The sequence below is a fragment of the Stegodyphus dumicola genome, chromosome 3 (genome assembly GCF_044657685.1).
Source record: "Stegodyphus dumicola isolate Sdum_Otavi_A_Nest chromosome 3, ASM4465768v1".
NCBI lineage: Eukaryota > Metazoa > Arthropoda > Arachnida > Araneae > Eresidae > Stegodyphus > Stegodyphus dumicola.
Genome location: NC_140770.1, coordinates 165,826,133 through 165,846,969, shown reverse-complemented (window position 1 = coordinate 165,846,969; position 20,837 = coordinate 165,826,133). Strand labels below are relative to the sequence as shown.

Below are 20,837 nucleotides of genomic sequence, written 5' to 3'. Positions count from 1 at the left end.
TTTTCTGTTGTTGTTGCTGTTATGAAAATAAGAAAACCTCTCACTGTTTCATGAGGAAGAACTTCATATGCAGTATATGCAACAGCAAAAATTAAATTTAAATAGAATTGATAAAATTTTGTTCATGTAGGTGTAAAATGTAAAATAATTCTTTATGTGTAAATCAATAATAAATTAACAAATTATTTTATGATACTTTATTTATATTCTATGTTTGTTTGATACTTCATAGGTTGCAGTTCCAGCAGAAGTTCTCAAAATAAGCTGTGGTGTTGATCATACAGCTGCTCTCTGTAGATCTTTTGCGTGATGTTAATTATTTAAATAACTTTAATTTGTAATTATTGTGAATAGTAAAAGAAAATACACATTTATGACTTTGTAATTTGAAACGACAGGATGATTACATAAAAATTGTATTAAGATATTAACAAATTTTTAAGTAACAATAGAAGTAATATATTTGACTCTTGATTTCTGAGAAGTGAATTAGCCTGACCCTGAGATTTAAAAAAAATGGGTGTTTGTTTATTGAAGAGCGATGGGAATATTAATGTCATAGCAAAAAGCAAAGCTTTTATGACAAATGCAAAAAGAAAAGACAAATACAAGAGAAGTAGATGATATCATAGGAATTTGGTCAGCTGTTTTAATTCATATTTAATTTATGTAATTTAATTGTAGGTAATCTTGAATATATAAATATTCATAAATAATTTGTTAAAAATGTATTGCTCAACTGTAAAAATGAATTAAGTGTTCAGCCATTAATTGTGGTTTTTTAATAAAGATTATTTAAATATTGTTCTTTTATGCCATTTATAACTTAGTTTCTTCTATACTAATGGCGCTTATTCTTTTGTTACAATGTTCTCTTTGTTTTAAATGCTGATTTAATTTTATAACGAAATGAACTTGTTGCCCAGATTAAACTGCTTGAAAACACAGGTAAATTGCTAATAGTATTTTTCTAGTAATTATTATTGGGGGAGGGCTATTTTTTTAATTGCCTTCAGATAATCATGATTTTATGTTAATTTTGAATTCCATACAAGTATTAACTATAGTAAATTGGAAACTGAATGGAGAAATATCTTCACAATGATTACATTAAAATTTTGTCTTATATTTTGATTTAAAAATCTTATATTTTGATTTGATAAATTGTAGCAGATAATATTTTATTTTTAGTCACATATAATCAGGAGTATAATGATGGCTTAAAAATTTAATATTAAAGATAACTGTGAGTAAAACTATTAAAATTTTAGCATTTATAAATTTGTTCTCATTAAATTATTAAAAATCAAGCAGTTATAAGAAACAATTCTGAAAAACTGCTCAGTATTTTCTTAACTAGGATTAACTGCATGCAAAATATAAATTACTGCTTTCTTTGGCTAATGAATAATATCTTCCATGCTGTGATATATATTCAAAAAGCTACAGCAGAGTTCACAAACTATAGTTCACAATATGTTTATTGTATAATCTGTGTCTTTAGCAAGCCTTGAAATTTACTTTTATTGTAGACTCTGTAATGTAATTTAAAAAATTCAATTTAAAATTACAGAGTCATACAGTGCTCTGGATGATACATTCTGCGATGAAATTGTTTTTATGACAACTGAAAATTTGTTAGATATCATATTCCCCCCGAGGTTTTTAAGCAGCAAGTTCTGAAAATTTTTTAAATATTTCCTTAAATTTCCCCTTACTCAGTACATCCAAGAACAAGCTTCCCAAAATTTTGAAAAGGATTCATTCATATAGAACAATTCACATAGATATTATATTCGTTTATCTTGCTTACAAAAACAAACCCTCACAAACTACTTGTGAAGCTCATGTCAAACCTTTCCCTTCTAACTGTGATTCTAAATTTATGACAGCCGAATACAAAACTGACAAATAACAGCGAAACAGTCATAACATTCAATCTATGATTTGACCAAGTCAACTACTCTACTCTTAATTATTTTTGGATAATTTGAGGCCTAAGAAGTAGCACAGACAAGAATAAGAATGAGTGACTTTCCAGTTATCAGGAAGTAAAAATGAAGGTATTTAATTAGATATTCTAATCTTTATATTGCTACATATTCTTATCGGAATTGTATGTTTCTTTTAAAGAAATAATAGTAATAGTTACTGTTAAGAATAAGTTCACAAAAACAAAGGTAAGCGGACTGTAATATCACTTATTTATTTTACATAACACTTTCAAATAGAAGGAATGCCGTCTACGTGACGACACAGCACACTTCACTCTTAGCACTGTAGCAATTAAAACAAAAAAGAATAGAATACAAGTCACATAAGTTATGAGTTGAAAGTTCATTACCATAGCAACCAGAATTGAATCATCAAGCAGCAGTGCCATCTATTGTTGCAAAGACACACTAGTACTTCATTTGGTAACAAAAAATACTAAACATAGCCCCTGGTCTTGAAGCCTTCTAAGGGTTCAAAAAAGACAAATAGTTAAAGCATACATAATAGCATTAACAAAAAAATTAATTGAAAATATAACTAAAATTAAAGTTCAATAATATGAAAAAAGTCAATAGTTCAATAATATGAAAAAAGTCAATAGTTCATAGTTGATATTAGTCATGATTGGGGATAAGACACAATTTAGTAACAGCTCGTTTGAAATCACCAGCGGCTGTATGGATTGTAGCCACTCAAACGTTTTTATCACTACCTGGATGAATTAAGGCAATTCTTCCAATTTTCCATTGGTTTGGAGGCAGTTGTTTATTTTTGACCAGAACTAAATCACCACATTTTAGGTTTGGAGACGCACAAAACCACTTAGCACGTTGTTGAAGTGTTGTTAAATATTCTGCACACCATCGTTTCCAAAAATGTTGCACAGTCTGTTGAACTAGAGACCAATGTTTAAGTCGTGAAGATTTCATATCACTCGAGTCAGATTCCGGAATGGCAAGCAAAGGGGCTCCAATCAGAAAATGGCTTGGAGTCAATGCACTAAAGTCGTTTGGATCACTAGACATCACACAAAGAGGATGGGAATTCATACACGCTTCCACTTGTGTAAGCACTGTTAAAAATTCCTCGTAAGTTAGAAGTGTGGATCTTAATACTCGTTTAAGATGAAATTTCATGGATTTCACATTAGATTCCCACAAGCCACCACAGTGAAGAGATGTTGGAGGATTAAATAACCAAGTTATATCTTCTGAGTAATGTAGTCACATAATTCACTGCTTTTCTCAATGCGAGCTGCATTTTTATTAATCTCCTTCAGTTCCTTACTAGCACCTTTGAAGTTAGTAGCACAGTCACTCGAAATTTTAGATGGTTTGCCTCGTCGGGCAATAAATCTTTTTAGAGCTGCTAAAAACGTTGAAGTTGATAGATCACTGAGTAACTCCAAGTGTACAGCTTTTGTTGAGAAAGACACAAAAATGAATACGTTACACTTGAAAGTTTTTGTTCTTCTCCCAACTTGGGACTTAATAGAATATGGACCAGCATAATCAACACCGGTGACTGCAAAAGGTCTTGATGGTTGAACTCTGGGTGAGGGTAAATCACCCATTATCTGGGTCACAGTCTTGCCTCGATTTCTAATACAAGGAATACATCTGTGAATAATCTTTCTCATCGCAAGAATCCAAAGAGTTATTAATAAGCACTTTACTGCATTCGTAAAGTGCTTATTAATAACTCTTGACTAGCATGCAAATAATTGACATGGTAATGAGTTACGATGAGATTAGTGAAATCTCCTTCCTTTGGAAGCAAAATAGGATGTTTGCTATTTTCAGGAATGTTTGCATTTTTTAAGCGACCACCTACTCGAATGACGCCGCCTTCATCAAGGAAGGGAGTTAATTGTATTACTCAGCTGTTCACACCTTTTAATTCTCTCGATGTTTTTAAATAAGAGCTCTTGAGGAAAGTATGATTCTTGGACATTTTTTATCACTGTTTTTGTAGCTAATCGAAGCTCATCGGTTGTCAGAAAACCTCTCAAACGATTTTCGGAGAAGTTTCGACAGTTGTAAATAAATCTTAGGCATAATGCAACTATATGACGTAATTTTGTCCAAAATGAATACCGTTTAAAAATGTCATTTTCCTTTACCGCACAAGATACTGAAATGCAAGTTTTTCTTTCTTCTCTACGAACTCCTTCATAATCTACATCAGCAAGATGTTCACTGTCAGGACATGGTTCTAAATCTTGTGAATATAACCAAGAAGGTCCAATGAACCATCGCTCACATCACAGAAATTCTGCTGGAAACATTCCTCTTGTACCTGAATCAGCTGGGTTCCGCTTTCCTTTGATATGGTTCCACCTTACATTAGGAATTATTTTCTGTATTTTAGCAACGCGGTTAGCAAAAAAGGGAACCCAACGATATGGTTCTGCAGAAATCCAGGACAGTACAACAGTTGAATCTGTCCAGGCCAAAACTTTACGTATAAAAAACTCTAAATGTTCTAACACTGATTTAAGCAAATTCACTAAAAAAACTGCGGCGCATAACTCTAATCGAGGTAATGATTGCACTTTCAGAGGGGCAACTCTTGTTTTTGATGTTAAGAGTGTTACTTTGATGTCCAAATTACGTGACACTGAACGCAAATAAATTGCTGCACAGTAGCCTTTCTCGGAGGCATCACAAAAAGCACAGATATCAATATAAATCACGTCAGGAATCAAAACAAATCTCGGTACGTTTAATTGTTGAATAAGATGTAAATCATTTCAGAAAATCTTCCATTTGTTAGCAATCTTATCACTAAAAAACTCATCTTAGAAATAGGTTCATCCCACAATAAATGGAGTTTCCACATGTCTTGTATTAAGATTTTGACATAAATAATACAAGGAGCAAGCCAACCCAATAGGTCAAATATTTTCGCTAAATCAGAAAGGGTATCTCTTTTAGAGTATTTAAACTTTTCACCAGAAATGGATACGGAAAAGTTAAAGTAGTCTTCACGGGGGTTCCAATTAATTCCTAAAACTTTGATTGAGCTATCGTCTTGAATTTTCATAGCCTCAGAATCATTTCTCAACTCCTGGGGTATATTCTCTAACACTGACAAGTCATTGGATGACCATTTACGCAGAAGAAATCGTCCACGTTCTAACATTTGCAAGAGTTGATTTACTAGATTTTTGCGCTCTTCAGTGTTTTGAGCACCTACCAAACAATCATCTACAAAAAAAGTTTTGAAGTACAGCCTTCGAAGCTAAAGGATAGTTATTCTGCTCATCGTAGGCAAGTTGGTATAAAGCACGAGTAGCCAAATATGGAGCCGAGACAGTGCCGTATGTGACAGTATTAAGTCGAAATTCTTGATTAGGATCACTTGGACTGTCCCGCCAAAATATCTTTTGAAAGTTTCTATCCTCTTCGTTAACTAGAATTTATCTAAACGTTTTCATGATATCAGCTGTGACAACTACTGGGTAACATCTGAATTTGACCAAAACTGGAAACAGCTCTTATTGTATTCTGGTACCTGTCATCAATATGTTGTTAAGAGATAGTCCTGATGAAGACTTACTACAGTCAAAAGTCGTTAATCCGGACACCCATATTCCGGACCTCAAAGCTAAAAACTTTCTGCGCATGCGCCGCGTTGGCACAGGCGTTTTACGCGTGCGCGTAAGACCTTGACTACTGCGCATATGCGTGTGCGCAAGTGCAGAATACGTTTTCGCCTGCGCGTTTAATGTATAACGGACGGTGTAAGCTAAAATTATCTAATTATCTATTTCAGTTAATGTTAATGATTGCGTTGTTCCTTAATCTTCGAATTGGATCCCGCTTATTATTTTTTGCAGACTGTAAGAGCAATTTTATAAAAGTAAACTTGAACTTTCGATTATGTCAAATAGAATTTCCGATGCTGGAACTTCCAAAGGATCTACAAAACGAAAGTATGTTTCGATGTCTAACAAACAAAAAGTGGAATTGCTGCAAAAAATGAATAAAGACATGAAGAATGTGACAGAGAGGTTAGTGAAAACGAAAAAATTTCGATCGACAAGTTAGTCGGTATTCTCGGCACAGCAATTAACAGGACTTGAACAGCGGAACTTTGTAACTGAACAAGAAATTGTCTTTTTATAGAATTAAAGAGAAAGTATTATCACATAAAATGAAGCAACTTAAACAACTTACATTGAGAGAAATGTTTAATAAAGTAAACAAATAAATATTAAGTTTTTTTTTTTTTTTTTTTTTTGTAAATTTTGATACCTTTTAGATCATAATTGCTCTTTATTTCATAAATTACGGTTTCATATTTTTAATTTTAGAATTTCTGCATGCCATCTTATGAGATTTGAACTGATGATCTATAATCCGGAATCGCCGAAGTCCCGACGAGTCCGGATTAACGACTTTTGACTGTAGTAGCTTTAAATACCACACGTATTTTACTCGTAGAGCTAGATTCCTTAATTACTGCATGATGTGGCATGTAGTATGCCTGACTTGAGGACTTCAAACTACGGACTGGTTCCATGTGCCCGACATCCAAGTATTCCTTCATGAAATGTTTATACATATCATATGTATCAGGAGATCTTAAGAGATTTCTCTCTAAAGATTTAAATCTTTGTAAAGCAAGATCTTTAGAATTACCCAACCTTGAAGGGTTATCTTTAAATGGAAGTTTCACTACATAACGACCATTTTGATCACGGAAGTGTGTTGTTTTAAAGAACTCTTCACATTTTTTATCTTCACTTGAAATACGTTTGACTTCAGAAATGGAGTCTAAATACCAAAATCTTTCAACTAATTCGTCTGTATTCAACTGAAGATTATTCACTGTAAAAGTGTTAGTTAGATTCGAGTCATCAATAATAGTGTTCCCGGAAATGATCCAACCCAACTGAGAACAAATTGCAAAGGGTAATGATTCTCCTCTCTTAATGATGTCTCCCTTAAGCACAGTAAAAAATACATTTACACCTAACAAAATATCTATAGGTTTTCTTTCATAGAACTTAAATCAGCTAAGACTAGATCGTCAAATGATTTTAGAAGGAAGCGACACGTTAGACACATCTGAAGTTATCCTTGAAATCACGAATGCATATATTCGAAATTTGGAATTTGACTCAAAGTGTGGGGTAAAGATTAATTCCACTTCTCCACTTGTTACAGTGTTGAATGAACCAAGGCACGACACTTCAATTTTTTTGTTAAAATTACCTAACTTTAGTTTTCTGACACACTCTTATAAAGCTGGCTTTACTGCCACAGTCTAGTAAAGCCCTACAAGAGATGGCTTTACCATTGGAATCACTAACTTTAATGAGAGCAGTACACAGTAATACACGTTTTGCTTCACCTTTAGAATAACTAAATTATCCCGTACATGTTGTGGCATTTGTAACAACTTCATTCTTTGGTAAGAACACTTCGGCTCTGGGGGAGAGTGAGGACGTTTGTTTTGGTTTCTCATTTTCACTAGTTTTGATATTTCGATCAAAATGAAGAACAGTATGATGAAGTAACTTACACGTCATACATTTATGTAAACTACGGCAGGTTTTCACTAAATGAAGCTGAGAAGATAAACAATTAAAACAAAGTTTGTATTTCTTAACAAATTCGATTCTTTTTTGGACACTGAAGTTTAAAAACTTAACACATTTGTGACGAGAATGATCTTCCTTGCACATTATACAACTGTTTTTACTCGACATTAAAGAAGTTACTTTGGAATTAGAAAATTTCCTAAAATCTTTAGATTGGTTTCTACTATTCTGAAGGGTTCTAGCGTGGTCTTTTAGAAACTCAAGTAAATTATCTAAAGTACCTAATTCATCTTTTTTCAAAGTTCTTTCCCACCAAAATTTTATGTTTTTATCTAATTTCTCAGTTATCAGATAATCAAAAAGAACATCAGAAAGATCAGAAACTTCTAGCTTAAGAGTTCTCAAAGAGCGTACACATTTATTCACTACATCAACACAATGTAAAATAGCTTGAGCTAAATCAGAAACATTTGGCAAATTAAACATTTTACGAATTAACGCATTAGTTAACTTTCTTTTATTAGAATAACGTTCCTGTAAAAGTTGCAACGCTATATCATAATTAGCATCAGAAATAGGAATTGACTCAATAATAGACAGAGCCTTTTTTTTACAAGAAGCCTTTAAATATTGAAACTTCTGACATTTAGAAATATTCGGATTGTTATCTACACTAGCCTTAAAAAGATCATAGAAACTAATCCACTCTTCTATATTTTCCCCTGTAAAGGTAGAAAGTTCTAATTTTTGGTAATCAAACGTCAGACGAATTTACTTTTGCTACACTACTTGTTTCGATAACAGAGTCACTGGAAAGTTTCTGTAACTTTTTATTTATAGTTATTCATAATTCATCTAAAGTTTCTTGTATTGTTTGTTGTTCCGTAATGAATGTATCACAATCTTTTTCAGGACACAACAAAAATATTTTTTCATAAATAGAATGAAGCTCACTGTTAAAAGCATTTAGTTTCGTTTCGAACAACTTTACCTTTGAAATTTCTGCTTGTTCTAAATTCGAGTTTACCTTGCCTTTAAACGTTGTTATATTGCTTTTCAGAACCTTCTTTTTAGTTAAAACTGGTTTCAAATCAGCCATTATGAATAACAACAAATATTATACTAACAACTCTAGCAAAAGAAGATGAAATATTGGAACGTACTCACCCCAATGTTGAGGTTTCTACGCTACACCATGCCACGGGAATATTTCACGAATCGAAACTGATGCCACACGCATAATCCACAATTCGAATCGAAAGTACACTAAGCTGATTATTAATTCACAATTCGAAACTTGCTAATATTTGAATAAATCACATCATATCCAAAGCTCGCTAACTCTTCTCTTCGGTCGCACGGACCAAGAATGATAAGAATAAGTTCACAAAAACAAAGGTAAGCGGACTGTAATATCACTTATTTATTTTACAGAACACTTTCAAATAGAAAGAATGCCGTCTACGTGACGACACAGCACACTTCACTTTTAGCACTGTAGCAATTAAAACAAAAAAGAATAGAATACAAATCACATAAGTTGTGAGTTGAAAGTTCGTTACCATAGCAACCAGAATTGAATTATCAAGCAGAATGCCATCTATTGTTGCAAAGACACACTAGTACTTCGTTTGGTAACAATAAATACTAAACAGTTACTATAGTTTATCCATGACTACTTTTAATTTGTTGTCTTACTATAAGTGTTCTTTGGAAATGAAATTATTTACATCATTCTGAGCTGTGACTCCGAGCTAGTAGGTTGTGCTGTGGTTACGCTTAAGATTTTCGGATACTGACCCAATCCCGTAGGCGGTCGGTGATTATACCTTTGACTGATTAGTTACCTTCGGGTAGAAAATGTCCTTTTATAGGACACCACTCGATAGTTCTGATGAAGAGGACTACCGAAACGAGCGTTCGTCCAAATCCAACAAGACCTATCCTTTGAAGAAAGAGGATTTCATCCTTATGGCCAAAGAAAAGAAAAGTAAAGAGAAAAAGGCGAAAACTATGTCAGATACGGAAAGCGAACAACCAAGTAAGCAGAAAGATGTCAAACCTGTTAAGGTAAAAAGAGACATTCAAACACCGAATGGAGAAGCTACTGATGAAGAGACACCAGAAGATTTATCAATGGGAAATGATGAGGACATCCCAAAATTCAAGTCATGTTCTGAAGAAGAAATCCGGGACCAGATTGCGAAATTTGGATTTGACGTAATTTGCAATTACTTTCATAAAAGAACTAAGGGTGAGATGGATGTAGAGACATTCACGAAAAAAACTTTATCCAGGGCAGATAACTGAGAGAGGAACAGACAGCAGGGAACAAGAATGGATTTCTCCTAAGAAAACAGCGAAAGTATCAGAAAACGAAGCTCCAATGGAAGTTACGACGGAAAATCGATTTGAGCAGCTAAGGGAAGAAGAAGGTATGGAAGAAGAAGGAGGAGCCGAAAAAGAGGAAACTCCACCCCCAGTAGTTTTCCAGCAAAGCGAAGTGGATTGGCCTAAAATTCATGAAATCTTTATCAATACCTGCAGTGAAGAATTCGAAGCCGATATGAAAATGAAACTACTATATGTTAATTTAAAGTCAGTAGACGATTGCAGAAAAGCAACTCTGGTTTTGCAGAAAAGAAATATACCATTTCATACTTTCCAGTTACTCAGCGAAAAACCTACTAATGTTGTTCTTAAGGGCCTCCCATCGACAATGAAGGAAGAAATAATCCAGGCAGATCTGGAGAGAAGGAAATTCCCGATAAGTAAAGTGAAGCAGTTTTCCAGACGAAGAGGAGACGCTATCGAGAAACTTCCGATTTTCCTTTTGCAGCTGAAGAAAACGAAGAAAGGACGTGCAATTCATGGACTCAACAATATGTTAAGTGTTAATGTCAAGATCGAGAAGTTTGCCCCGAAAAAACGCGTAATTCAATGCTATAGATGTCAAGAATATGGACATTCGTAACATCTTTGCTCAAATCCTGAGCGATGCTGCAAGTGTGGACAGCACCATAGAAGTAAAGAATGCCCTCTAAAGCCAGAAGAAAAACCTAAGTGCATCTTCTGCTCACTACCGCATGTAAATTCATACAGGGGTTGCTCCGTGTACAAGAAGCGATATGAAGCAAAGAAGCAGCAGGCGAAGCCAGCAGCTAAGATCCCTACGCCGGCAGATTTTCCGAAATTCATCGAAACAGAGGAAGACAGCAGTAAAACCCAGCTGAAACCTCTCCACAGTGATAGAGTAAAGAAAAAATTGGAAAAACCCACCCACAGAGTACAAAGATATCATAAACTGGATCCAAGATCCTAAAATCAAAAAATTTCTGAACAGTATGGTTGAGCACGTTGAGAAGATCCGCGCTGCAAAAACCACGGCTGAGAAGTTTACTGCCGGGTTCAAAGCAGCCATGCCACTGATGAGATATGCTAAAAGTTAAGAGTAATCACCGGCTTAGAAGCATTTGAGGGAATTTCACTATGTTTACGATTTCTTTCACTTTTTCAACACACAGGTTCCCCTGTTTACAGCAGCAGAGCTCGGGGTCAGTACTTGGGTGGGTGACCACCCACGTGACTGGCCTCGACGTATCATCTTTCTTCAACTAGTGAAGATACATCACAGCTTGTACGGCGGCCAGATGCTTGAACCCTCCTTCTCCAAAGTGTACTTGAGCAACTCACGTGCATTAGCACATGTTCCTGCTTCACCTTTGTCGGTGCGGTGTAAATCACCTTAATTTTTAATTCTTCCCAACGCCTTAGGGCATATCTCCAACAGAGACGGTTAAAGTAGCAGAGGCTACTAAATGCCGCCTAACCATTCACTCGATTTCGATTTCGATTTTGAAATTATTCACAGAATTTCCCCCTCTCAATTTTCAGCTGAATACATGAGGAAATATAGTATTTGATCATTGAATGTACTTGGTAAAGAATACCTGATTATAAAAAATAAACTGACCTTCTTTTGGAATATAAGTATTATTATAGTATCTCATCTACTCATCCAAGTGTTATGAAAGTGTGTAAAATTTTTATGAAAGGGTTCTTGTTCTTATAATACTGGTTTCATATTTCTTGTAGGTTGTATAAATTTTTATCTCTGAAAATGAAACAGAGTTAGAATACCTTTGTACATCTTGTTGCAGTTCTCCACTTTTTTGTTTTGGATCTAAAAATAGTTGTTAATGCTACTTAATGAAAGGGAGAATATTGAATATCCAGAGACTATATGGAATCACGATGAAAATGCATTCTGATTTTATCTGAATGAAATTGAAGAGAAGAACTTTCTCGAGGGTTTTACAAACATTTCAAAAGATTTTCATATTATAACTTTGAAACATAAGTAATATCGAGTTCAGACTTTCGATGTCGTGAAAAATTATCAAATGAAAAGAAATCTCCATTCCCATGTGCATTTACAATGTTTTTTTTTTTTTTTTTTCCAAGACTGACACTGTGCTCTTCTAGCATAATTTCTCAGGTTTTAATGCAGTGCAGTTGAACAGTTTAAATCTGATCTTCGGTTGGATATGATTAGTTTTTAATAACTGGGGTGTAGTATAGTAAGCCTTCTTGTGGTGCATCCTGGGTAATGCGGAATCTACTATAATTTTCAGAGCGCAAGCTTCATGGAGAATTCTGTATTACGTGTGCTGCACTGGAGTGCAGGTAGCTTAAACCAGTCTAAGAAAGCTAAGCTGGGAATTAAAGTAAATAAGCTTGGAGTGGATGTTTTCACTATTGTGAAAGCTAGAATTTATCAGAAAGACAGTGAGAGGTTTAATTTTCGAAATTTTACAATGTTTAATCTGGAGTAAACAGGTAGCTTGTGGTATTCTGATTGGAATAATAAGTACTCTAACTGGAACATTTTCAATTGTTAAGAAGGTGCAGGCAGGCGAGGAAAAGTCTGAAATATCAAAAATAGATGTCTGGAAAGAAGGAATGCATTTTCAGGTACTTTCTATGTATAGACCTCCAAGAAATAAACCTAATTTTGATAAATTAGAAATTGGTAAAAAGACTGTTCTGATGGGTGATTTCAACGCCCACTCACTTGAATGGATTTACCATGATTATAACTTTGCAGGAAGGGAACTGGAAAACTTTAGGCAAGAATAACAGCTGAAATGACAGGTAATATAGAAGATGTATGAAACTTAGAGATTCTAAATTCTAAGTAACAAAATCCAAACAACAGTCATTTTCAAATTTTGTCTCAAATTTAAATTATAAAAAGGACAGCTGAAAATAAAATGGATTTATATCAGTTTTAAATAATAAGTAAAAAAAAAAAAAAAAAAAAAACCACCAAAAGCAATCTGTTATCCATAATAATAGACAATTTACGGAGGATAAGGATATTGCTGATGTGTTTGTTAGGTTTTATGCCCAGCAACATTGAAAAATTAAAAAAAAAAAAAAAAAAAAAAAATTGTAAAATAAAGAAAGATTTTTAAAAACTCATTTAAAAAGTAATACTAGCACACTACCAGAACATGTTTTTAAACAGATTTTACTTTACAGGAATTGGCAAAAGAAAAGAACAAAAAGAGTCCGACCCCAGCTGGAATCCATGCAGAAGTTTTGAGAAAATTAAGCCTTAATGCATTTCAGTTCGTGCTATCTTTGTTTAATAAGATATGGTCTTCGGAAGTGCCCGCAGCTTGGAAAAAGCTATTTATCTTAACAATTGCCAAGAAAGAAAAACCATTGTCAAAACTGTCAAGTTATAGACCTATAGCTAACTAGCATAGTGTGTAAGGTTATGGAAAGAATAGTGAATGAAAATTAGTATTTTTTTCTGGAGAATGGTTGCCTTCTATTTCCCTCTCAATCCGGGTTTAGAAAATTGCACTCTACCAGTCAACAAGTAGTGCTTTTATGATAATTATGATAGTAGTGCTTTTATCTTAAGCTGTAAAGGATGCCCTGGACAGGGTTGGAACCTAGCAGCGGTCTTCATTGATTTTAATCAACATGCAATAGAATATGAAGACTTAAATTTTACGGAAAGCTACAAATCTTGGTCGTAAAGGGGAACATGTCTCAATGGCTAAGAAATTTAACACAATAATGCTTTTTTGCTGTTAAATATGGAGACTACTTCAAAATTCAGACAATCTTATTTAGTATTACAACAGGATGGAGTCACTAGTACGACCTTATTTAATATTTTTATTAATGATTTACCTCAAATTTTTGATAATACTGAGAATATAAGCGGTGCCCTATATACTGATGACTTGGTTACCTGGTCATCAAGTATACATGAGAAAAAACATTTTTTGGTTTACAGGTTAAATGATGCATTGAGGAAACTTTCTAAGTGGTGCGATGATAATGAAATGGAAGTTAATATTGAAAAAACAGGGTGTCAAACATTTACACTAAATCACCAAGAAACTGTAATGAATTTAGAATATAAAGACTATTTTATTTGTGAGTCTCCCAGTACGAAATATCTAGGCGTTACTTTTGATAAAAAGTCGAGTTATCATTTATTTCGAAGTTTACAGAGCTTCTTAAATGGTAAAAATTTCGGTAATAACGATGACTTCAAATCGCACTTAAGTTTTTTTTTTTTGTTGTTTTTTAATAAAGACCAGAAGTTCTATGACTGCAAAATTATGAATTTACCAAAAGGATGACGAAAGGTCATCGATCAGAATGGAAAATATTTGACTGGTTAAAAGTTCATTTTTTACATAGAAGAAACTTGAGTTTTATTTCCCACTAAAAAACCGAACTCATTTTCTTATCAGCCCCAAACACTAAAAAATCTAGGTCATCTTGAGGTTTTAATCTTTGAGAAATGGAAAGTTTTCGTAGATTCATGTAGTACAACATTACTTAAAGTACAAAAATTTTGCGTCAATATAGTGGCTGTAAAACAGTTAAGATTCATTTAATAATAATTTTTCACAGACTTGCTTAAAAACTACAAGCAAGGAATATTAATTATATTTTCCCGCAAATAGGAAAATCATGAACGCCTGATGTGGTCAGCTGTTCCAGCTGCTGCTCAATAATTTTCGCGATATTTTCAATTGAAAAATGCTTTCTAAATTTTAAGAGACAAATGTGTGGTTTCAGTTCTTCAAAAGCAAATTTTTTCTGCCTCAGTAAATGAGGAGAGACTGCTGTTTTGTTTTAAAATAAGTAAAATTAACATGAATGAAAACAGTTATTCTGATTATTACTAGCAATAATGCATGTTTCATTTCCGAAATTTCGGTAACTTTTTTTAATGCAAAATTTCATGATAAATAGAATTTTCCCACATTTTAATGAAAGTAAATAGAAAAAAATTGTTTAATTTCATAACTTGGCATTATTATTCAGTTTTCGATATTGAAAGTTGGAAAGTTTTTTTTAATCTTTTCTTCAAGATAGCAATTTTGTGAGAAGTGAAATTAAAGAATAACTAAATTTGTATGCTGTTATATTTCGTGTAAGTTAATTTAATTTTTCCCAGTATCATATTACTTTGGTTCCATAACAGATTCTTTAACCATTACCAGAACATCGCCATATATAGGTTTTATGAAGTAGTTACATGCATCTTGTATATAGATGCGTACATATAAATACATGACATATGAACAGAGAGAAAAATGCATTTGTATGTATGAAAAATGCATTTATATCAGCAAAGTATGAAATCTGATGTTATATACAATACCTAAGTATTTTATAGAATGTTGAAAATCTTTTTAAAATTTCCAGTGGTGGGAACTAGCCATTAGAGGGGTTGGCTTCTACTAAGGCCGGAAGCGGTGGTCACTTAATTATGGAGGCACTTAATAGGTGGGCAACGGTTGCTTCCTATGAAGGGACAGACAATTTACATCCATGCCTTCTCCGGGATTCGATCCCGGGCCCTTCGGTACGGGAGTCAGTGTCACTAATCACGTTACCATTTGGCCAGCAGAATGCCGAAAACTGGCCGGAACTTTTCATACATTGCCTAGGCATACTATAGAATGGCAAACCGGCAAAGTATGGAACACATCTCCGTATTATATACAGTACCGAGGGAAAGTATATAATAATTGATGCAATGTATCGGCAGTTGTAATGAGTGTGAAAGAGGATAGTTTCTACCGACTTGGAACTTCTGAAAGGATTTTAAATATTATATACAGTACCTAGGGAGTACCATATTATAAATCATGCAATATATTGGCAGTTGTAATAAGTAAGACAGAGAATAGCTTCTACCGACTTGGAAATTCTAAAAGAATTTTAAAATAACTATATTCGAGATCACAGTTCTTTTTATATTCTAAGAACTCGCTTAGAATTGAAGATATTCCTGACCACGAAATTCCTTTCTGGTCAGTTGCAATTGCTCACTCCAATAAAAGTGCCAAGGATTCGTAAAACAAAGTGCCGAAATTTGAAATGTCTTTGTGTGAAAAAAAGTAATGAAGTAAATTCAAATTGTCATTTTAAGCCTACCGTGTAGTTTTCATTTTTCTTTATGTATTTTGAATAAAATTTTTAATAGCATTCTTTATTTATTTTTCAAAATAACATTTGTATTGAGGATTGAACGCCTTTTAAATAATAGCCTTATCATGACTTTTTTTTTCATAGTTTGTCTAAAGAGCATTTGTCATTCTACCTTATCATGACTTTTTTTTTCATAATTTGTCTAAAGAGCATTTGTCATTCTGTAGGATGCCTAAGTACTATATGCAGTGCCTAGATAAAGTATATAATAATTCTCATATTTCATGCTTAACGTAAAATATGCCGGCATTTCATACTTTTGCCGATAACATTTTAAAATAAATATATTAAAATAAATATTTCAGTCAATATATTAAAATAAATATTTTAAAAATATTTTTGAACAAAGCTGTTTCATTTTCTTTATTAATAATTATTTGGAAAGAAAACAATTTTCGGCTTAAAAATTAATTTTAGAATTTATTTTATGAAATTTTAAATTATTTAAAACATTTAAAAAAACAATTGCTTAAATTTTGACTCTTAACTAAGATTTCTTTTTGGATCGAAATGTGCGTGAATAAGAATATTACAAAACGAAGTAATTAACATTTAAAATATATTTTCTTTCGAAAACAGCAAAACTGAAAACCTGCGTCAACTGCTTGGAAGGCAGCTATGCTAACCGTTATACCACCGACGCTTCGGCGAGTTTGAACGTTTTAAAGATGACCGCGTCATCATTGACCTCTTTCCGCTTGTAAAGGCAGAAGGAAAAGCATATGCAGCTTAATGTGTGCAGGAAAAAGCAACTCGTTTTTGTATGTGTACGAAGTAACATGTTATTAGTAGAACTGCTGAAACTCTGGAAAACAGAAACACATATTGCAGCAGTGCAGCCAATGATTTTCCGCCTGGGGCGGTTTTTGAATTTGCCGATTTCCTCAATACCCACCAATAATTTACAAAATGCCGTAGGTACACTAGAATAGATTATAACTCTATTAAAAGCAAAATTTCGATTCTGACTTTTTAAAATATGTTTCCTCTCCTTATAGTTAGGAGAATCACTGATGACGTAATGTTTTAAGACTTCGGTTTCTAGCAAAGCACTCGAGGACTATTTGGCTAAGGAGAGAGATGCTTTCATGGAGGACTTTTTTAACCGGGATTCGAACCCTAGACCGAACTACCAGCGAGCTACTTTACCACTCAACCACTGGTGGCCTTTGATGACGTAATGAATAATTTATTTCACTACTAATTTCCTATTCTATACCGAGTATCACGGAAGCTGGCTTGCAAGACTTGCAGCCACTGGCACTGTTCGACGGTTCACAGGTTTACAAGTTTGTAAAGAAATAATACTGGGAAATAAAAATAGAAAAGATGCAGTTATTCAAATCATACTTTTCACTGTTAAACTGAGCTTTACATTTGCAATGTTCACTTTTCTGTGTTTCCAGTCACGCGATCACATCATGTGATTCAAAGAAGAGATGAGATTGGCTTTAATGGAAGCCAATTATCATAATTGTTCATCCCCATACGAACCTTAATATTTTTTGGGACTTGTATATATTTAGTTACTATAGTTTTGCTAATTTTATGTTTTCATCTTCATTAAGAATAAGATTATGCGAACCATGCCTATGCCCTCTTAAAATAATTACTATCTTCACTACAATAATTGCTTCATCACTTCATTAGATGCCTCATCGAAGTGCTATAAATAAGTTACAGAAGTAAGTGTTCGACTTACTAGTGTACATGGATTTTAAGAGTTACTAAGAATACCCATAATTATAAATAATAATAAACATATTTATGGTGGTAAAGGCCGTTAGGTCGTATCCCCTAACTACTTATAATCACTGTCGAACCACTGCCTGTGTTTTCAGTGTAAGACGAAAATCTATAAAAAATTCTTTATTTGTAAGGTAAAATTTTATGTATATGTTATAGAATGGAATGGAGATTATTTGGAAGGTTAATTATATGAATGCAGTTTTGAAAATGCGTCATGTGGACACCATATGACTTTCTTACACGGCCTATTAAATTATACACATATTTTGCTCACTTCATTTAAACTTATTTCCTCGAATTCCATTACAGACATATTTCTCATTTAATCAATTCAGTTCTCATTTCGCGGCAAGGCAAAAACACATAAGAACTCAAAACATCTTTAAATATTGTAAAATACAGGAAAACTTAACACCAAATATATTTGAAAACGGTTAAAAGACAATTTTGACAACAAAAATTAAAGTTTCTATGCAAAAACAAGCAATTAGGCCAACGGGCAAGATGATAAATTTTCGATGCGCAAAACTCAAAATTAACTTTTGGTCCCACTAGGCAAAAAGGTCGCTGAAGTTGGTGCACCAACCGACATAATTCACTATTCCACTAATAGTTTTAAATGTATACAAATGGCGGCCTCGTTAGACCTAGCTCCTCTTAAACTTTTAAATTGTTGATAATTCTACAACTGCTGTATGCAAATTAACTAAAGGCATAAAAACTTTTAATCGGAACGTAATAACAACATAATTCAACCACTTTTAAAACAAAAATGCACAATTTACCAACATATCAGAACAAAAATAGTGAGCTCAGCGAGCCGGGTAACAGGTTGAGAATACATAAATACATATGTGACAGACGGGTAACAGGGTGAGAATACATAAATACATATGTAACAGCCGGGTAACAGGGTGAGAATACACAAATACATATGTATATACGTTAGGTGCGGCCGATTGCAAGAAAAAGGGAGATGCACAACTGCATGTACAAAATTTCAAAGTTCTACGGCTTTGCATGTGCAAAATTTAAAAGTTTTTTAATTATGCGACATACATATCTACGTAGATATGTAAGTACAGACGTCACCAAAAAACTCTTCTGAATCCATTTTAAATCCGTTTTGGATAAGAGAGTTATTTATTCTGTGCGTGCGTGCAGATGTCACGCCAAAAAATGTGGTTCAAACGGAGCTGATAGCGGCCCAAATGGATATTTGCGTTGAAATATACCCGAATTTTTTTTTTTTTTTTTTTTGATTACAATACTGCCTTTACTTCGTACAAGGAAGTAAAAATGTAGCAAAACTTCCAAAAGGCTTCCATGCATGCAGATTTGAGAACGTATTACAACAGAAATGTAGTAAATGTAGAGATGTTATGAAAAACTTGATTAATTTATGCATTTAGCTTATTCTCTCTTTTTTTTTTTTTTTCAAATTTTTGTCATATCCTTTTTACGACTATTAAGAATATTAATATTTCGAACATTAAAATTTGCAAAACTTTAAGCAGGTATAGAATATATTAGAAATGAAAGATTTTTTTGAAGAAGAATGAACTTGAAACTCGAATCGAGAGTACCCTGTATATATATTTCGATTTTTGAAAAGGACGGGGGGGGATGGTCATCTAGCAATAGTGAAAGGGATGCATGAGGCAATAAAGGCTGAGAATCACTGGGATGGAGACTTTATCCGTCTTCAGAACAACCATGTTCTTTCAATTATGCAACATTAGTAAGCACTGCTTACTGGTAACAAACGCAGCAAGAAATGTTTATATCTTAAATATTCAAATGTCTGTATTTGGATAATAAATACGACGAAACCTCTCATAATGATCACCCTAATACATTTCTGATAACATAAATAAAAATTGGTATCGGAATATCACGGACGCCATAATTTTTAAAGCGACACTTTTGCGGAAGCCCAAAATCCTTTAAAATGGTAGGATAATTGCTTCTGAGAAATTTCTCTGTAATCTAAACGATCTCGAAGCATTAGTATGATGCTCGATATAAAAGATTCATCAGAAAGTTCCGACTGTTCTTCCTACGCAAAAACCATTCGAGATAATGCCCTTTTACTTCGATTTCTAGAGGACCGTTACAAAGCGAGTCGACTGTATGTGTAATTGATGTAATTTAATACGCATCTTATTTATAGCATTTCGAACAGATTACAAATATGAGTAGTTTTAATAAATATTGCAATTTTCCTACGACGCCATTTTTGCCGTTATAGAAAAATTTATAATCATAATAAATGGTCATTTTTTGATTTATGTTTCAAATTAAAAAATATTATTACAGTTTTTGATGTCTAAATCGGGATATATGTCTTATATTTAAGTCTAAATCAGATTTTCATCTTTTACCAGCGGGCTGCGGTCAACGCAAAATTTAAAAGTTCTATTATATAAAAAATTTCACTCTATCTCTCTTCAGAAAAGACGAATGGCAATTTTAAAATTCCACCTCGTACGCTCTTCGACGCAGCAGTGAAGTTCAGCGAAAAAAGCAGCAATGACGTAATAACCAACCTTAAAGGTTGCGCAAATTATCGTTTTCAGAGTTTTTAATTAATATCTCGGTTGTTTAAAGTTGTTCGACGATGAGAATGATCGAAATGGCTTACCACGAATTTTTAGAATCTGGAGGTACCTCTTTTCGAAACTCAACTCCGCGGTTCCGGAGATTTTCTTCTTTTTTTTGTAACTGTAGAAATTTATGATTATAATAAAAGCAAATTTCAAAAATGTTATTATATGTTTTGATGTTTAAAATCAGAATATGTCATAAAGTCTAATCAGATTTTCATATTTTATTATTCTGCGGTGAATCAAGATGAATGAATTTATTAATCGAGAACATTCGAAGTGATGCAATTTTTGCATCATCCCTGAAATTTTTTTTTTTTTTTTTGAACTATGTGTTGCTGACGGTAAACAGCTGCACAGTTCTAGAAATTCTTTTCGTTATTACGTCATTGCTTTCCCTG

The 20,837-nt window shown here is 33.3% G+C and overlaps 1 protein-coding gene and 1 long non-coding RNA gene across 4 annotated transcripts in view; one reads left to right on the top strand and one right to left on the bottom strand.

Moving 5' to 3' along the window:
- Positions 1-807, top strand: part of LOC118182433 (RCC1-like G exchanging factor-like protein) — an 84,179-nt gene extending 83,372 nt beyond the window's left edge. For both annotated transcript variants that reach the window (XM_085813585.1, XM_085813584.1), the window contains one exon: positions 233-807. In XM_085813585.1, coding sequence (XP_085669711.1) covers positions 233-310 — 78 coding nt within the window. In that variant the 3' untranslated portion in view covers positions 311-807. The remainder of the gene's footprint in view (positions 1-232) is intronic.
- LOC146998188 (uncharacterized) overlaps positions 1-20,611 on the bottom strand; it is a 31,973-nt gene extending 11,362 nt beyond the window's left edge. For both annotated transcript variants that reach the window (XR_015040357.1, XR_015040359.1), the window contains exons 1-2: positions 20,475-20,611; positions 2,345-2,459 (exon numbers count right to left, since the gene is read on the bottom strand). This is a non-coding gene — a long non-coding RNA (uncharacterized LOC146998188). The remainder of the gene's footprint in view (positions 1-2,344; positions 2,460-20,474) is intronic.
- Between the last annotated feature and the right edge of the window lie 226 nt (positions 20,612-20,837).